Source organism: Jaculus jaculus, chromosome 2 (assembly GCF_020740685.1).
Source record: "Jaculus jaculus isolate mJacJac1 chromosome 2, mJacJac1.mat.Y.cur, whole genome shotgun sequence".
NCBI lineage: Eukaryota > Metazoa > Chordata > Mammalia > Rodentia > Dipodidae > Jaculus > Jaculus jaculus.
The window spans coordinates 113,999,838-114,017,742 of record NC_059103.1 but is presented as its reverse complement, the minus strand read 5'-3'; the positions used below and the strand labels follow the sequence as shown (position 1 = coordinate 114,017,742).

Sequence of the window (17,905 nt, the reverse complement as noted above, 5' to 3'; positions counted from 1 at the left end):
TCTCTAGTGGAGGCCCTGGCTCTCACTCTTTCGCAAATGTAAAAAAAAGAAGACTTACAAAATTTAATTTAAAAAAAAAAGCCTGGAGGTTAAATTCTCCATCCCTTTACATATCCTTTGGATTTTACCCTGTTATTACGAATTCCTTTGGCATATTTTTTTTATCTGTTTTCTTGTTTGATTTTGTTGTTATTGTTTTTGAGATTAGGGTGTCAGGTAGTCCAAGTTAGCCTGGAACTCACTACATGATCCAGGATGATCTTGAACTCCTTATCCTCCCACCTCCACTTCCCAAGCACTAGTGTGTAGCACTCATTGGAGAGATGGCTGAGCAGTTAAAGGTGCTTGCTTGTCCGGCCTTACCGCCTGGGTTCAATTCCTACATAAAGCCAGATGCAAAGAGTGGAGCACGCATCTGGAATTTGATTATGCAGCCACTTTCTTTCTGCCACACCACTTGCAAATAAATAATAAAAAAAAAAATTCTTAAAAAAGTGTGCAGCACCATGTCTGGCTTTGTTTTTCACTTTTGTTTTTAAATTTTATCTGATTTCTAATTTTATTTGTGTGTGTGTGTGTGTGTGTGTGTATGTGTGTGTGTGTGTGTGTATGTGTGTATACATATCAGGGCCTCTTGCCACTGCAAACAAATGCATATGTCACCTTAGGTCTGGCTTTACAAGGATGCTGGGGAATTGAACCCAGGTCAGCAGGCCTTGCAAGCAAGTGACTTTAGCTTCTAAGCCATCTCCTCAGCACTGGGTCATCTATTTTTTAGGCATATAAAAGTAGCATACCATTTATTATGTATATCATGTTACCTTTATCCTGAATATGTTTTTTTCTTCTTTTTTTTCAGAAATAGACAAACTGATTTCATTCCTTTACAATTTTTAAGCATACAATAATTTTTTTTGGGGGGGGGCATTGTATATATGTGTGCTTAACACTCAGTTTTACCATAAAGACCAAACTGAGGTTGTTGATTTTGTATGACAATTTTTGATGGACAACTGTAAAACTTCATTATTTTTAAAATCTCTAAATTCTTTTTGTGTTTTTGTTTTTTGACGTAGGGTCTCACTCTAGCCTCTAGCCCAGGCTGACCTGGAATTCACTATGTAGTCTAAGGGTGGCCTCAAACTCACAGCGATCCTTCTACCTCTTCCTCTCAAGTGCTGGGATTAAAGGTGTGTGCCACTACCCTTGGCAAAATGTCTAAATTCTATTGAAATACATGTTACTTTTAAAAAAATATTTTTCCTGACAAATGGAACTTACTTATAATTTTCAAACTGAAATCTTTCCTTTAATATTTTATTTTTATTTATTTAACTGAGAGAGAGTGAATGGGTGTTCCAGGGCCTCCAGCTGCTGAAAAAAAACAACTCCAGATGCATGTGCCATCTTGTGCCTCTGGCTTATATGGGTCCTAGAGAATTGAACCTGGGTCCTTTGGCTTTGCAGACAAACGCCTTAACCACTAAGCCATCTTTCCATCACTTGGCTTAAATCTTCAATGATTATTTCTGCGGAAATTTTGTCATTCCTTTCTGAAGTTTCTCTTAGTGACAGATTGGATGGATCCTTTCCATCTGTTCCATTTGCATCTTTCATAATTTTCATCATTTTCTCCTTTTCATCAGGTCCCAGTAATCTTTCAATATTATTTCCTGTTTCATTCACTGGTTTTCAGCCACTTTTGGACTCATATGTAACTAACCCTCTGAGGTGGCTCCATTTGGCTCAGATCCCCTGCCTGCCCCCAAAGCAGATAGAGATAGCATGCCATCCCCAGGGAGTTGGTGATCTGTCATCCCTCAATGGGGTTGGTCCTCAGGGCCCACGTCTTTGCCAAGAACCCTGTGAGTCCTGTGGTCCTCTGATCCCACTGGTAGTGTTGGACTGATACTGTTGGCATTAAGGTTAACCCAAGTTAAAGGACTCACACCCAAGATTCCTCCGGTTTCTTTCACTTCCAGATTTGGATGCCTTGGCATGGCTACAAAGCTTATGTAAAATGATGTAAGAGTGCTTTGTGAACATGAAAACATCCTTCAGCGATTCCGTGGGAAAACCATGAAAACAGTGCTAGAGCTTTAAGTAACCATCCTGTTGTCCCCCAGTTAGATTTGAGACTAGGCGGGCTGTCTAGATCATTAAGAGAACTGGGGCACTCAGCCCTTTCCCAATATATTTTCTGCTTGTTTTACTCATTTGTAAGGATCGAATGTAAGATATTTACTGCCTTTGATCTACTCCATACTCTGTTTTCTTTTTTCTATTCCAACATTTGAATTGATATCTGCCAATAAGGAATATGCCTGTTCTCATTTTTTTAAATTTATTTATTTGTAAACAGAGAAAGAAAGAGAGAGAGAGAGTATATGGGTGCACTGGGGCCTCTAGCCACTGCAAATCAATTCCAGATGCATGCTCCACTTTACATGGGTACTGCAGAATCAAACCCAGTACTTAGGCTTTGCATGCAAGCACCTTAAAGTTTAGGCCATCTCTCCAGCCCCTGTTTTTATTTTTAATGGGCACACTTTCAATTGGATTAGACCTATTCATACTCCAGGGAAGGACAATGGACCCAGCTAGGGCCAATTGGTAATTCTTTTTGCTAGGGCTGGTAGAACATAAGCCTGAAGTTATTAAGAACCCTCTTTGATGCCCATGAGAATAAATTGTCAGAGAATGTGACCGAAACAAATGAGAACAGAATCAAAATGCATCAAGAATAGATTTACAACTGTTGTCTAATGTGTGGATACTGCCATAGCTGGGCATGCCCTACACTTGCCCCATTCTATTTCTGGAGCTTGTGAGGTCTCCTTTCACCTAGGCTTGCTGTGTTGATAGTTTACCAGTCATGACAAAGGGTCGCTGACAATCAAAGCTAATGTGGCCACTTGTGGAGCTTTGTTTCCATGGTGTAGTAGAAAGAAAACAATGACGTGAGAAGGTTTAAGATTCAACCTGCATTGACTTTGGATGTATTACTGATCCTTAAAACAAAACCTTATTTCTTCCTCAAATTTATGACCCTAAAAATGTGAAATCTATTTGAAAGTGCTTGAGAAATTACTTTTGAATTATGCTATTTGCCTCAGCACAAAAAGAGAAATGGTGTACTGAATATTTCCCAAAATGATTTTTGTTTCACCCTTCCAGGTAAAAATTTCAGTATGCATTTTTCTGCTCACGCACCTAACTAAAATACCAGGAAAGTTTTGTGATGCAAACATGTCCTGAATTAACCAGGTGATACCTGGGATTCCCTAGATGAGGAATGGCCAGGTAATGTGTTTGGTGGGGGGAGTGCTGATTCAAGAAGTTGGCCATGAGCTGAGCATTACCAAAGATGGATAATGACAATGGTGGTGTTTGTGGTGTTATTATCTCTACCTCTGTACATGTTGGAATATTCCATAATGAAAATGTATGATTTCCCTGAAATTCTAAGGGTGCAGAAACACATGACTGAAAAGACTGGCTAACCTGCAATTCTCTGATGTTATAATACATATCCAAACAACAAGTCTAGTTTTTAATAGGTAAAATGGCATCTTTCAGGGTATAAATATCCCACAGTCATTCACTTTACTAACAGTGGCATGGTGATGATTAATAATTCACAAAGTAATACAGAAGACTGGGAAGATGGCCCAAAAGTTGCAGGCATTTGCTTCAAAGTCTGCTGGCCCAGGTTCATTTCCTCAGTGCTCATGTAAAGCTGTTTCCAGGCCAGACTTGTTTGCAGTGGCAAAAGACTCTGACTCAAAGAAAGTAGAGTACAGACAACTCCTCTAACCTCCGCATGTGTGCCCCACACACATAGAAATAAATATTTTAAAAATATTTGTCTGTATATATTTTCAAGCAGAAACCACAACCATGCAGCCTCCATTGAGACACTTTCGCTGGCAGCCATCCCGTCCTGGAGAAAGCACTTCTTCCGTCTGTATCTCAGTTTCTCCTTTGGAAGAGTTCTGATAATACAAGTTGCCGCTGCTTTTGGTTAAGAAGAGCGAGTGAGGCCCCCAACCCCTCATCACTGAAGCAGACCAAAAATGAACCCAACATGGCTCAGGGAAATTTTGTGGAAGAAGGGGCAGAAAGAATGTCAGAGCCACATGATATGCAGAAACATTTATCCTACCCATAACTGTGGGCTAAGTCCACAATGCACGACCCATATACCTCAATAAGGAGGGGCCATGGGGAGGGGGTAGGTCACGGATGAGCCTAATAATGGTACCAAACTGACTGTATTTGCTGAATACAAAACTAATTAATAAAAAAAAAAAGAACGAGTGGAGTAGTATAAGTGAAGTATTTAGAACAGTACTTGATTCACAGAAAACACCACAAAAGTTTTCACTATTGAATTACTTTACTTTAGAGGACCTCACATGAACAACCCAGCACTCTGGAGCACATTGTCCCATAAGGAACCCTGTGCTAGGCCAGTGGTTGCCCAAGCCCACTATCCTAGTTTATAAACAATAGGGTTTAAAAAAAAAACTTCTTTGTTTATCTTTTATTTATTTATTCGAGAGTGCCAGAGAGACAGAGAGAGAAAGAGGCAGATAGATAGAGAATGGGCGCACCAGGGCTTTCAGCCACTGCAGATGAACTCCAGATGCATGCGCCACCTTGTGCACCTGGGTTACATGGGTCCTGGGGAATCAAGCCTCGAACCAGAGTCCTTAGCTTTCACAGGCAAGCACCTAACTGCTAAGCCATCTCTCCAGCCCAACAATAGGGGCTTTTGTAAACAATAGGGCTTTTTAGAACACTGTAAAACAGATTATGGCACCCCAACATTAATTTCATTAAAGTTATTTGCACTAAGGGAGCTGGAAAGATGGCTCAGCAGTTAAAGATGCTTGCCTAAAAAGCGGGCCAGCCCAGGTTCAATTCCCCAATACTCACATAAAGCCCGATGCACACAGTGATGCACACATCTAGAGTTTGTTTGCAGTGGCAACAGGTCCTGGCATGCCCACACTCATTCTCTTTCTCTCTTACTGCAAAATAAATTAAAATATCTTAAAAATATTTTCATTCAAAATCATTTCCTGTTAAGCATAATATTTACATAGATTTTTAAAGAACTTGTCCTTTTAAATTAGTATTTTGTCATTGTGCTCATTACAGTGTCTAATGAAATCAGCACTAGTTGTTAAACTTGAGAAACATGCACCATTCATCCACAAGTAGAAAGCGAACTCAAGACCTCAGACATCACTGGACTAGCTAGCAGAACTACCTGATCTTGTACAAAGCTTATGACTAGAAAGTATATGAGAGTTATCATATTGATTATGATGCCATAAATGTCTGCAAAATGATAGCTTTTTGCCATATGCATATTTTCTCCCCATGTGAGTCCTAATGCAGGGTGAGCAGAAAGGACACTTTGGCCCAACCTCTCCGTGTGGGCTTTCATCCAGTAAAAGAGACACGGACATTAAAGAGTGATCATCTAAACACGAAATATATCATTTCCCATTAGTGCAGCACACATCCTTTTCCTGGTAGTGAAAATTAGCCCAGGCTAATGTGAGAGCCCAATAATGAGAGCATTAAAAATATTAATACACTTTACTATGATGAGTTTCAAGTTTCCAAGAAGCAACCTAATTGTCTTTTTCATTTGCTAACTGACAGAAGATGGTCAGGAGGCTTTTGGTGAAAGAAGAATGAAGAGTGTGTTGGTTAATTTTATGCAATAACTTGGCTAAGGCATGGTTCTCAAGTATAGAGTCAAATATTCTAGATGTTTCTATGAAGGCATTTTTTAAAAGAAGAGATTAACATTTAAAACAATTGACCATAGGGCTTGGAAGATGGCTCACAGGTTGAAGGTACTTGCTTACAAAGCCTGTAAGCCCCAGGTTCAATGCCCCAGCACCCACAAAAAGCCAGATAAACAAAGTAGTGCATACATCTGGAGTTCTTATGCAGTGACAAAAAGCCCTGGAATGCCCATTCTCTCTCTCTCTCTCTCTCTCTCTCTCTCTCTCTCTCTCTCTCTCTCTCTCACACACACACACACACACCCCAAAACAATAAATTTTTAAAAAAAATTAAAAACACCACTTGTTCTATTTCTTCAAAAACGAATATCAGTAGTACAGGGTTAGCAGGTACCACCTAGAGGGTGGAATATGAGGGAGTAAAGAATGAGCCCTTGAAACAGGAGATGACTGGTCGAACCACAGAGGTGTGAGGTAGTTCTCTGGCTGTGATACATAACTTCACATGGAGGCCAAATCTCTCACCCAGCACACAACCAACACACAGTAACAGGAAGCTATGGGCGTTCCACTCACCAAAGCCAGATTTCTTCCAACATGTTTCTACTTTCTCGATTTATTCAGCCAGTTGGAAACAGTTTGTACCAGACTTTAAAAAAAAATTTTTTTTTTTTAAATCACAAACCTGAATAAATCACTTCGATCTTGAAAAGAAAAGGCCACTATGACTGGTGGCAAGGCAGTGATTGGTCCCAAACCCAAGCCATAATTGACCGGAGGTGCTAGAGGCTGTGATTGGTCCAAATGCACTGCTAGGTTTCTGATAAGCAAGCTGCTTGGGCTCCCTTGGAGAGTGGGGTGGAGATGGGCTCCTGTGTGACCGCCTTCTGTGGTACTGCAATGTGGGTCCAATCAAGAGCTCGCAAAGGCTTTTTCTTTCCTACTCTGCATTGTACAGGCTTAGCTGGAAACACATGAAGTAACAGAATCTTCTGTGAGGCCAAATTGCGGCCACAAGGACAGCAGTGAGGACAGCCTGCTGAGCGGGAGCGGGGCAGGCCTTGGACAGGCAGCTGCTTGATGTCTAGGACCATGCAGGTCTCCCAGGGCCTCAGAAACAGAGTTTGTCTCTCTCACTTCCTTGTTCTCACCCCATATTTGTCCAACCAAGCTATAGAAACTAGAACGTCTTCTCCCCTAAGTTATAGGAACTAGAGCTGTTTGCCCCCACCAAAGCCTTCCATGAATCCTAATCATACTATTTGACTTTGCCTTTGTATGCCTTTAAGAGTTGAGCATAAAGAAATTACTTGTCCTAACTTTGATCCTAGGTTTTAACCACAGTCCCAGAACAGAAGACCCCATTCCCAGAAGGAAGGAATGCTAGAAGAGGCCAGGAAGACATCCTTGGCTAGGTTCTCACTGCAGATCAATCCAGCTTAGTCCAGCCAGATGTTACAGAGCTGTCTGTTCTATGTGGGGTCACCATGGGTCCTGTGCCTTCAATCTGAGGATTCCTGTGTCATGTGGAACTACCTTCAAATAAATCTGTTAAGGGTCTTCTGTCAGTTCTGCCTGTCTATTGCCTGTATATTTCAACAGATGCAAATATTAAACTTCCAGAGGGAAATTTTGAAGAGATCTCCACAATGCACAAATTACTCCAAAATTTAGCCCCAGTGCCTCCTCACAGAGCTAGTGATTCAAATGAGTAAAACAGAAGCCATGTGTCATTTGTGACCCAGTCTGACAAGTCAGTGTCATTTAGACAATATCCTATTGGTCACAGAAGTCAGCCCTATGCACTGCAGGAGCACACCACCCAAAGCCATGAACCCTTGAAGAAGAAGATCACTGGGGACCATGTTGGCTGAGGAAGAAGACTTTATAAAGCACCACTGAGAGCTTCTTGCTTTACTTCTACCACTGTGAATTTCATTTATATGTGGTAACTCCCAAGTCTATATGAGCCCCACCTGTACCCTAAGTTCATATCTATATTTATAGCTGCCAAAAGAGGGTCATATCTTGCTATTTGATAGGTTTGCCAAATTTAACCGATTCCAGAATGAGTCATTTCTCCCCTAGAACATTCTCCTCCTCCTGAATTCTCTCATCTTCTTGGAAAATATGGTCATCACTCATACAGGTGTTCAAGTGACATGGAGAGACATGTCACCTGCTGGGTCACTCTTATATACCTAACCAGTGACCAAGCCTTGTATCTTTTGCCTTCTTAATATCTTGCCAATGTTGTCCTACCTCATTAACCAGCCTTGTCACAGGGGTCCTGCATCTGATTCTACCTGAGCTTGCATTACTGGCCAGGCACTAGCATTCATGCAAAGAGCTCCAACTATGACAGGGAGGTAGCATGACAATTCCTTCTCATGACTTTGCATGCTTTGCTGTTGTTGGTTTTCTATTTCACCTACCTTGTAGCCCTTAGGGATTTTAAAAACTGCATTTCTTTAAGGACATATCTAACAAATGTCATGCTTCTAATATGATTTCATATGAAATTCATTCATTTTAGATCCAGAAACATACTAATCCTATCCTAAATACATGTGTGTTTTTTTCTTGTTTGTCTTACTTTGGCAAATACTAAAGACTTAGCCCATACAATGATGCTTCCAGTTTATTTTCACATGTATTATGTATTATTAAATTCATGGTGCTCAAATCAGCATGTTAAATGTTTTAAACATTCTAGCTTTTAAGTTTTTTATTGATATGCTATTGATATTTACAAAATATATTTACTTCATAAATTAACATGCTTGATGATGTTTATTCATGATTATTTCAGCCTACTGTTCCAAAAGTAAGAATAAAAAGATATTATGGAAATATCCTAGTACAAATTTAGTGTATTCTATTTTATTTATCATGCTATAAAGTAAGCCTATATTTGGAAATTTATTTATTTATACTGATAAATACACTTGGAAAATGTATTTATGAATATAAACAATAACATTACTACTACTGCCTTTTAGCTATGATTTTTAAGAAATAAAAGTAATATAGTTTTTAAAATTTTATAAATATATGCAAGTTTAAAATTTTTTAAGAGCATAATCAGAAGCTCTAAGCACTGAAAAGTTCACTTTGCCATCTGTGGTATACTTCCATTGTAATGAAAATGCTACCTTAGGTACTGATAGTCACTAGCTTATTTGTAAATTTTTCCAGAGCACTACTTTGAAGCAAATTTCTCTCCATTTTTGTTTATGTGCCTTGTCTGTTTTACTGCTGCCATAACCAGGAGTGTATTTATTTACTTATTTTGAGATAAACTTTTCAACAAATGGTGCTAGAATAACAAGACATCCACATGCTGAAAACTGAACAGAAATGAGTAAAAACGCAGACATTATGATCTTCATAAAAATAAACTCAAATTTACCTTTCTGATCCTGTGGTGCAGTAATCCCCACTGTTGCTAATATTGAATCCAGAACCATAACCTGACATGAGTTTGGAGGATGAACCACCTGGATCCAGAGACCCCCTGCCACCCGAAAGGAGGAAGAGAAGAACTAGCCAATCCCCTTGACAACCGCAACAGAGCAACACAAGCAACCAGAAAAATGTGTGATACTCAGGAGCAGCTGGAGCTCTTTGCTGGGCATGTGTTCTCCAGTCACAAGCAGAAGAGCATTGTACGGGAGAGCTCTTTGACTTCTTGCATGTAAGGGACCACTATGTGTGCAAATTCCTTCACCCCAGCCTTCCTCACCTGGGCATCAGGATAGTTTGTGATTTTAAAAGTGTCATTTGTTTATAATGTGCATAAATTCTCATGAACCTCATAGATTTTGGCTTAGGCAAGTAGCTTCTATGGAGTTAGTGGTGATTCCATCTTAAGCAAGTCCTATAATATGTAAAAAATAATTAACTCACATAGAATCATAAAGCCAGGCATGGTGGCACACACCTTTAATCCCAGCACTTGGGAAGGCAGAGGTAGGAGGATTGCTGTGAGCTCAAGGCTACCAAGAGACTACATAGTGAATTCCAGGTCAGCCTGGACTAAAGTGAGACCCTACCTCAAAAATAAAATAAAATAAATCATATAATTGTATGTGAAATGCAAACCTGTAAGCCTTTTAAAGGAAAACACAGGAAAAACCTTGATGATCTTGTTTATAGCACCAGCTTTTAAGAGACAACACCAAAGTCAAGACCCATAAGAGAAACAATAAGCCTCACTTCAATAAGACTTAGAACTCTTTTAAATTAATTTATTTTTTTCTTGACAACTTTCATAATTATAGACAACTGACCATGGTAATTCCCTGCTCCCAACTTTCTCTGCAACTCCACTCTCCATCATATCCCCCCTGCCAATCAGTCTCTCATTTATTTATTTATTTCATTTATTTTCCTCCTATTATGATGGTCTTGTGTAGGTAGTGTCAGGCACTGTGAGGTCATGGATATTCAGGCCATTTTGTGTCTGGAAGAGTACATTGTAAGGAGTCCTACCCTTCCTTTGGCTCTTCCATTCTTTCTGTCACCTCTTCCACAATGGACCTCGAGCCTTGGAAGGTGTGATATAGATATTTCAGTGCTGAGCACTCCTCTGTCACTTCTTCTCAGCACCATGGTGCCTTCTGAGTCATCCCAGAGGTCATTGTCATCTGAAGAGAAACTTCTGTAACCAAAAGTGAGAGTAGCGTTAAGATATGGGTATGAACATTAAGAGAAGTACTTATCTGGCAGCTTGGTGAACATAGTACATACATTTAACCAGACCACAGCACATGTTACATCCCGAGGGCTCATGACATTCCCCCTCCATTAGACTTAGAATTTTTGTTCTGAGAAAGACACTGGCAATTGAATGAAAAAACAGATTGCATGCTGGGGTAAAAATAGTTTCAAAGGACATATCTGATAGAAGAGTTGTCCAAAATGTGCAAGGAACTATTAAAATTCAACTATAAGAACAACAGATCATCATTCAGAGAGTCTTACAACAATCTAACTCCGTCTACATGTGTCCGTGAGATTACCCTCCAAGGCCTGAAAGTCTGCAAGAATAGGAACCCTGAAGAGTGTTAGTTTACTCAATATCCACTTCCCCCCATGCCTTCCTCTTATTCTTTCTTTCCAACGTTTTTTCCAAGGACTGTATTTCTGCACTCCACCAAGTACACTTTTGGGGTCCCTTAGACAGAAGCATTAGAAAGTTTCCCAACGCCCATACCCGAGACTCCCCTCAGCAGGAAGAAACCAGGTGGGTCATCATCCCAATTCCCTAATAGCAATTCGGGTTGCTTCTTCACAGGGGGATTGAGGCAGGTTAGGGTGACTGGGCCCCTGAAAGCGAAAGCAGGGAATGTCCTTGAGCTGCCCTTGCAGTCTTCACTTTGCTAGAGGTCAGAGAAGGACCTGGTGTCTCCTTATCTCCTGCCCAAAGGAGATCCTTTTTCCTAGAATTGAGATTTCTAGAAGGATCAAACCTGAACATGGCATTCTGGTTGGATGAGCTCGGCCAGGTTTACTTCCTGAGACCCTGATAAAACAAAACCAACCAAAACTTGGCATTAGGTCTAGTTAGCTCAGCCCCCATTCAGAACCTATAAATGACCCTAATTTGGATCTGCAGGTGGGGTTTCCCCTCTCCTGCCTTCTTGTGGACAGGAACTCTTCTTATTCTCTCCTCTTTCCTTCTCTTAATCTAATAAGGTCACTCTAAATTAAAAAGAAAAAAAGACAGTTCAAATAAAAATGGGTCAAAGAGCCAGGCCTGGTGGTGCATGCCTTTAATCCCAGCACTTGGGAGGCAGAGGTAGGAGGATCACCATAGGTTCAAGGCCACCCTGAAACTACATAGTGAATTCCAGGTGAGCCTGAGCTAGAGTGAGACCATACCTTGAAAAACAAAAAAATAGGGGGGGGGGGAGATCAAAGAGCAAACATTTCATCAAAAAAGATATATAGATGGTACATAAGTGTATGAACAGATGTTCCATGTTATATATCATCATTCAACTAAATTAAATTGAAGCAAACATGAGATAGCATTGTGTATCTATTAGTGTCCAAAATCCAGAACACTGCCAACCACGAGGATGACTGATCATGACAAAGAGGAGTCAAGGCATATAGCCAAATTTGGTCCACTCAGCTGAAGAACACAATCCAGCAGAGTCTATGCAAATACAGTGAAAGCAGAGTGCCAGTTGCCCTGTGAAACGTTCTCTCAAATCTCATGTCATCATCTCTCTAAAGACAAGAAACCGGGCTGGAGAGATGGCTTAGCGGTTAAGCACTTGCCTGTGAAGCCTAAGGACCCCAGTTCGAGGCTCGGTTCCCCAGGTCCCATGTTAGCCAGATGCACAAGGGGCGCACGCGTCTGGAGTTCGTTTGCAGAGGCTGGAAGCCCTGGTGTGCCCATTCTCTCTCTCTCCCTCTATCTGTCTTTCTCTCTGTGTCTGTCGCTCTCAAATAAATAAATAAAAATAAATAAAATAAAGACAAGAAACCAAGGCTCAAAGAGCATTTGTGCTATCTGTCATGACAGCCATGGTTGGCTGTTTACTTTTCCATTTGTTAGGGCTCTGGGATACCATGTGTGGTATAGCACACGCGTGGTACAGAACAGTGGCAGAGCACGTGTCTAGTGTGTGTGAGGTGCACAAGAAAGCTACAAGAGTCTTTTTCAGATCATGAATTCAATCAGGAATGTCTTCGATGGAGCCTTCAAAATGCATTGCTGATGAATTCCGTACCTAGCACCTCAAACAGTAATAATAATGATAATAATAAATAATCATGGGCACCGCCGGCGTCGGAGAGGAGCTGGGCGAGGACGGTGGCTGACAACGCGGTGGCACGGCGGCCCGGGCTGTGGCCTCCCTCGGGTTCCCTGGAAGCGGCGGTGGCCGGCGCGGGAGCCGCAGCACAGGCGGAGGCTGCGGCGCGTCTTTCCGTCCCTCGGCCTGAGCCAGCCGAGGCCAGGCGGCCCGGGGGGCCGGAGGGGGTGCCCGCTGCCCAAGAATGGGAATTCTCTTCACCAGGATCTGGAGACTGTTCAATCACCAGGAGCACAACGTTATCATGGTTGGGTTGGATAATGCAGGGAAAACTACTATCCTTTACCATTTTTCAATGAACGAAGTTGTCCATACATATCCTACAATCAGAAGTAATGTAGCAGAGATAGTGATTAATAATACACGTTTCCTAATGTGGGATATTGGTGGCCAAGAATCTCTTCGTTCTTCTTGGAACACTTACTATACTAACACAGCGTTTGTAATAATTGTTGTGGACAGTACAGACAGAGAAAGGATTTCTGTAACTAGAGAAGAACTCTACAAAATGTTAGCACATGAGGACCTAAGGAAAGCTGGATTGCTGATTTTTGCTAACAAACAAGATGTCAAAGAGTGCATGACTGTAGCAGAAATCTTCCAGTTTTTGAAGCTAATGTCTATGAAAGATCACCAGTGGCATATCCAGGCATGCTGTGCTCTTACTGGCGAAGGTTCATGCCAAGGACTTGGATGGATGGTGTCACGACTTAAGATCAGATGATCTCTGGTGACCTATTCTCACAGGCTTGTATAAACGAAGTGCTGGACTTTACCTGAAAGCTGCAGAAATTAATGGTTTAGATATATTTATAATAAACTGATTTAATAATAATAATCTTACTTGCTACCCTGATGTCTTTAAGTATCGACATTTGTGTTATTTCCTTTATGTTTTTTGTATTGTACTAACCAGCCACCCATGTCCACAATCATTAAACTACTCTTAAAAATAAATAAATAAATAATCATGATAATAATAATTTAAAGTGCATTCAGACTAAAAAATAAGTTTACCATTTCCCTATTCCTACATATGGTAAATGCCTTGTGTATTGGACAGTGGTGAGTCACAGAAAACTTCCCTTATTGCAGGAGGACTCTGGACACCAGCATTTAAGTAACTCAGCCTGATCCATAACTGGTACATCATGAAGCTGTCTGACTGCAAAATCTGCCCCTTCTACCGGCAGGAATATGGACAAGATTGCACTTGACTCTGATGTAGCCATAACTAATCTGAGAATGAAGGAGAAGGCCGAGCTGGCTGTGCTGGCTGACAGGGTAGCTGGTATTATAGGAAATAAGAATTGTTAACTAGTTGAGTTGGTCTGTCTACAGTGAGCATGATTACCAGTACACTTCTGAAAGTGAACGGGAACACTGGTAACAGTTATGCCAATGCCAAGCGTAGCAGTGCATACCTGCAAGCCCAGGTCTTGGGAGGATGAGGCAGAAGAACCTCAAGCTTGAGGCCAGCCAGGTTTACTTACTGAGACCCTGACCAAACAAAACCAACCAGAAGTATCAAGTCATGTCAGACAACAGATGTAAGCCAGGGCTATAATCAGCACACATGTCCACCCCATTAATTAGGTACCATAACTGGGTATGGTGGCGCATGCCTTTAATCCCAGAACTTGAGAGGCAGAGGAAGGAGGATTGCTGTGAGTTCCAGGCCAACCTGAGACTACACAGTAAATTCCAAGTTGGCCTGGGTTAGAGCGAGACCCTATCTTGAAACCTGTCCCCCAAATAAAACAAATTAAGTACTGTGTGTGGCATACGATATACAAAATCCATGTAGTATATCATTTGTTGCAATTGTTATGATACTTATGATTGTAAGAAAGGATGGGAGATGGCTCAGCAGTTTAAGGCACGTGTTTGCAAAGTCTGCTGATCCAGGTTCAATTCCCCTGTATCCTGGTTGTAGTTTGAATTAGATATCTCCATAAATTCATGTGTTTTTGAATGCTTGGCCCCCAGCTGGTGGCAATTTTGGAGGTGGAGCCTTCTTGGAAGAGCTGCGTTGCTGGGGGTGAGCTTTGGGGTGTCATAGCCCAACTTTCCCTTTGCCAGGGCTTAGCTTACTTCCCTGCTGCTTTCTGGCAGCTGCTATGGCAAGGAGCTTCTGCTTCATGCTTTCCCTGCCATCACAGAGCTTCCCCTCAAGACTATATGCCAAAATAAACTTTTTCCTCCCATCAGCTGGTTTTAGTCAGATGTTTTTTTTTTCCCAGCAACATGACAATAACACACTCAAAGCCAGAATCAAAAAGTGGTGAATATGCCTGGTATTTCTTTGCAGTGACAAGAGGTATTGGCAACACACACACACACGTAAATTCTTTTTTTAAAGATTGTAAAGAAATTCAAGCCACATGATTTCTTCACTGTTTAATGAAACTTTAATAACTTTACAAATTAAAGGTACAACAAGCCAGGTGTGCTGACACACATCTGTAATCTCAGCACCTGAGAGGACTAGGAGTTCAAGGCCAGCCTCAGCTACAGTGAGTCTGAGACCAGCCTGGGCTACATAAAGCCCTTCTGTAAAAAACGAGATCACAAAGCACCAACAACAAAAAGAGATACAACAAAGTTTGTCAGATCATTAATCAAAAAGCCTGAAATATGTTACTGATAAATTATGTTAAAATTAATTCATATATATATATATACATATATTATGCATCATATATATATATATATATATATATATATATATATAGTGATCTTCACTCAGCAATAACATCTGCTAGCTGAATGATACTGAATAACTCACTTGGATTTTTGGTATGTCAGTTTCCTGATCTGTATAAGTAATTTCTGGACAGGAAGTGTGTAGCTCAGTATTACAGACCATGTTTGGTATGCATAAGGTCCTAGGTTCAAGTCATGCACCACACAGAAAAAAGACACTAACATTAACTTCCAATTAAATTCCTATTAATTTCTTCTTCCTTCTTTTCTTCATTTTCATTTTCATTTTCTTTCCTTTTTTTTTTTTTTTTTTTTTGAGTGTTCAAGGTAGGGTCTCACTCTAGCCCAGACTGTGCTGCCAAAAACAATATATATTCTGCAACATTTGGATGAAATGTCCTGTAGATATATCTGTTAGGTCCATTTGTCCTATGATCTCTTTCTTTCTTTCTTTCTTTGTTTTTGTTTTTTCAAGATAGGGTCTCACTCTAGCCCAGGCTAACCCTGAATTCACTATGTAGTCTCAGGGTGGCCTCGAACTTGTGGTGATCCTCCTACCTCTGCCTCCCAAGAGCTGGAATTAAAGGCATGCACCACCACACCCGGCTCCTATGATTTCTTTAATACAGATAGTTCTATGGTGTTTTTTTTTTTTTTTTTTCCAGGATGACCTGTCAATTGATGAAAGTGGGCTGATGAAGTCGCCCAATATAACTGTGTTTGGTGCTATCTGTGACCTTAATTCTAATAGTGTTTGGTGCATATGTTTAGGATTGTAATGTCCTCCTGGAATGTTCCTTTAATCAATATAAAGTGATCTTCTGTATATTTCCTAACTAATGTTGTTTTGAATTCCACTCTTTCAGATATTAGGATGGTCACATCTGCTTGTTTTCTAGGCCCATTTGCTTGAGATACTGTTTTCCAGAATTTCACCCTAAGATAGTGTCCATCTTTTATGGAAAGATGGGTTTCTTGGAGAAAACAAATAGAACAATCCTACTTTTTAACCCAGTCTGCAAACATGTGTCTTTTGGTTGGGGCATTGAGGACATTGGTATTAGGAGTCATTATTGAAAGTTATATATTTATTCTTGCCATTCTTCTTGTTTTGTAGTTCTTCTGGTTTTTCCTTTACTCTCTTGTATTAACTATTACTTGAGTATGGTTCACTTTTCCCTGGTTCCTCATATATGTGCTTTTTTTTCTCTTTAGCATGGAGGATCTTTGGAGTACTTTCTGTGGAGTTGGTTTAGTGTCCATATATTCCCTTAGCCTGTTTTTGTTGTGGAATGTCCTTAGTTCTCTGCCAATTTGGATGGATAGTTTTGAGGAAAAAGTAATCTTGGCTGACAGTTGTTATCTGTTAGAACTTGGAATACATTATTCCAAGTCCTTCTGGCTTTTATAGTTTTTGTTGAGTGATCTGTTGTTATCCTAATGGACTTGTATGTGACTTGATTTTTTTCTCTTTAACTGCTTTCAATATATTTGCTTTTGTTTGTGTGTTTTTAAAGACAGAGAGAGAGAGAGAGAGAATTGGTATACCAGGACCTCAGCCACTGCAATTAAACTCCAGATGCTTGCACCACCTAGTGGGCACATGCAACTTTGCACTTGCCTCACCTTTTGCCCTTCTGGCTTATGTGGGATCTGGAGACAGATTGAACATGGGTCCTTAGGCTTTTCAGATAAGCACCTTCATCACTAAGTAATCTCTCTAGCCCTTTTTGTGTGTTTTGTAGTTTAATTATAAGATGATGGTGAAAGGTTCTTTCCTGATTTTGTCTGTTTGGCTTTCTAAAGGCTCTCTGTACCTGCATTGGCATCACTTTCCCTATTTGGGGAACTTTTTTATGATTTTATTGAAAATACCTGCCATGCTTTTGAGTGAAATTTTTCTCCTTCTACTATGCCCTGAATCCTTACATTTGATCTCTTCATCATGTCCTGGATGTCTTGAAATTCCCATTCATGCCTTCCTATTAATTTGTCTTTCTCATTGTTGGACTGTATTAGATCTGCCACCTGGTCTTGTAGTTTCGATATTCTGTCCTCTTCTTCATAAATTCTATTGGTGAGACTTTCTACAGGGTTTTCTATGAGACTTACTCTGTTTTTCATTTCTAATATTTCTGACTGGTATTTTTTCATTATTTCTATTTCCTTACTCATGTCTTGTATTGACCTCTTTATTTCATTAAGTTGGTTTCTTATGTTCTCCTTCAGGAGTTTGTTTTCTTCTTTGGTTCCTTTGATTTCTTTAAGCATTGATATCATCATTTTTTTTTTTTAAATCTTAGTAGACAGGCATTTCATCTAAAACAGTCTCACTGGGGGTCATTTCTGATGGATTTATAATTTTTGGTTGGATTGTATTGTCTTGAATTTTTGTGTTTCTTGTATTATAATGTAGAGATTTTTGCATCTAGAGTTAATTTGATGCTTGGGTTTTCTAATTATCTGCAGTTTTGTTCTTAGCTGTGCAAATCCAGCTTTATATATCTTCAGGGTAGGAGTTTAAGGTGCCAAGTATAGTGCTTATGCTTCAAGTAAACAGCAGAAGTCACCCTAGGTGTTGAGTTTGCCTGCTATTCAAGT

At 40.3% G+C, this 17,905-nt stretch overlaps 1 protein-coding gene across 1 annotated transcript; it reads left to right on the top strand.

Moving 5' to 3' along the window:
- The first annotated feature begins 12,764 nt into the window (after positions 1–12,764).
- On the top strand, positions 12,765–13,322 carry LOC101602023 (ADP-ribosylation factor-like protein 5A). The gene has a single exon (XM_045144416.1). It carries the CDS (start codon positions 12,783–12,785, stop codon positions 13,320–13,322), a length of 540 nt encoding a protein of 179 aa, XP_045000351.1. The 5' UTR covers positions 12,765–12,782.
- The last annotated feature ends 4,583 nt before the right edge of the window (positions 13,323–17,905 follow it).

Coding starts and splice junctions, on each gene's coding strand:
- LOC101602023 (XM_045144416.1), top strand. CDS start 12,783: ATGGGAATTCTCTTCACCAGGATCTGGAGACTGTTCAATCACCAGGAG.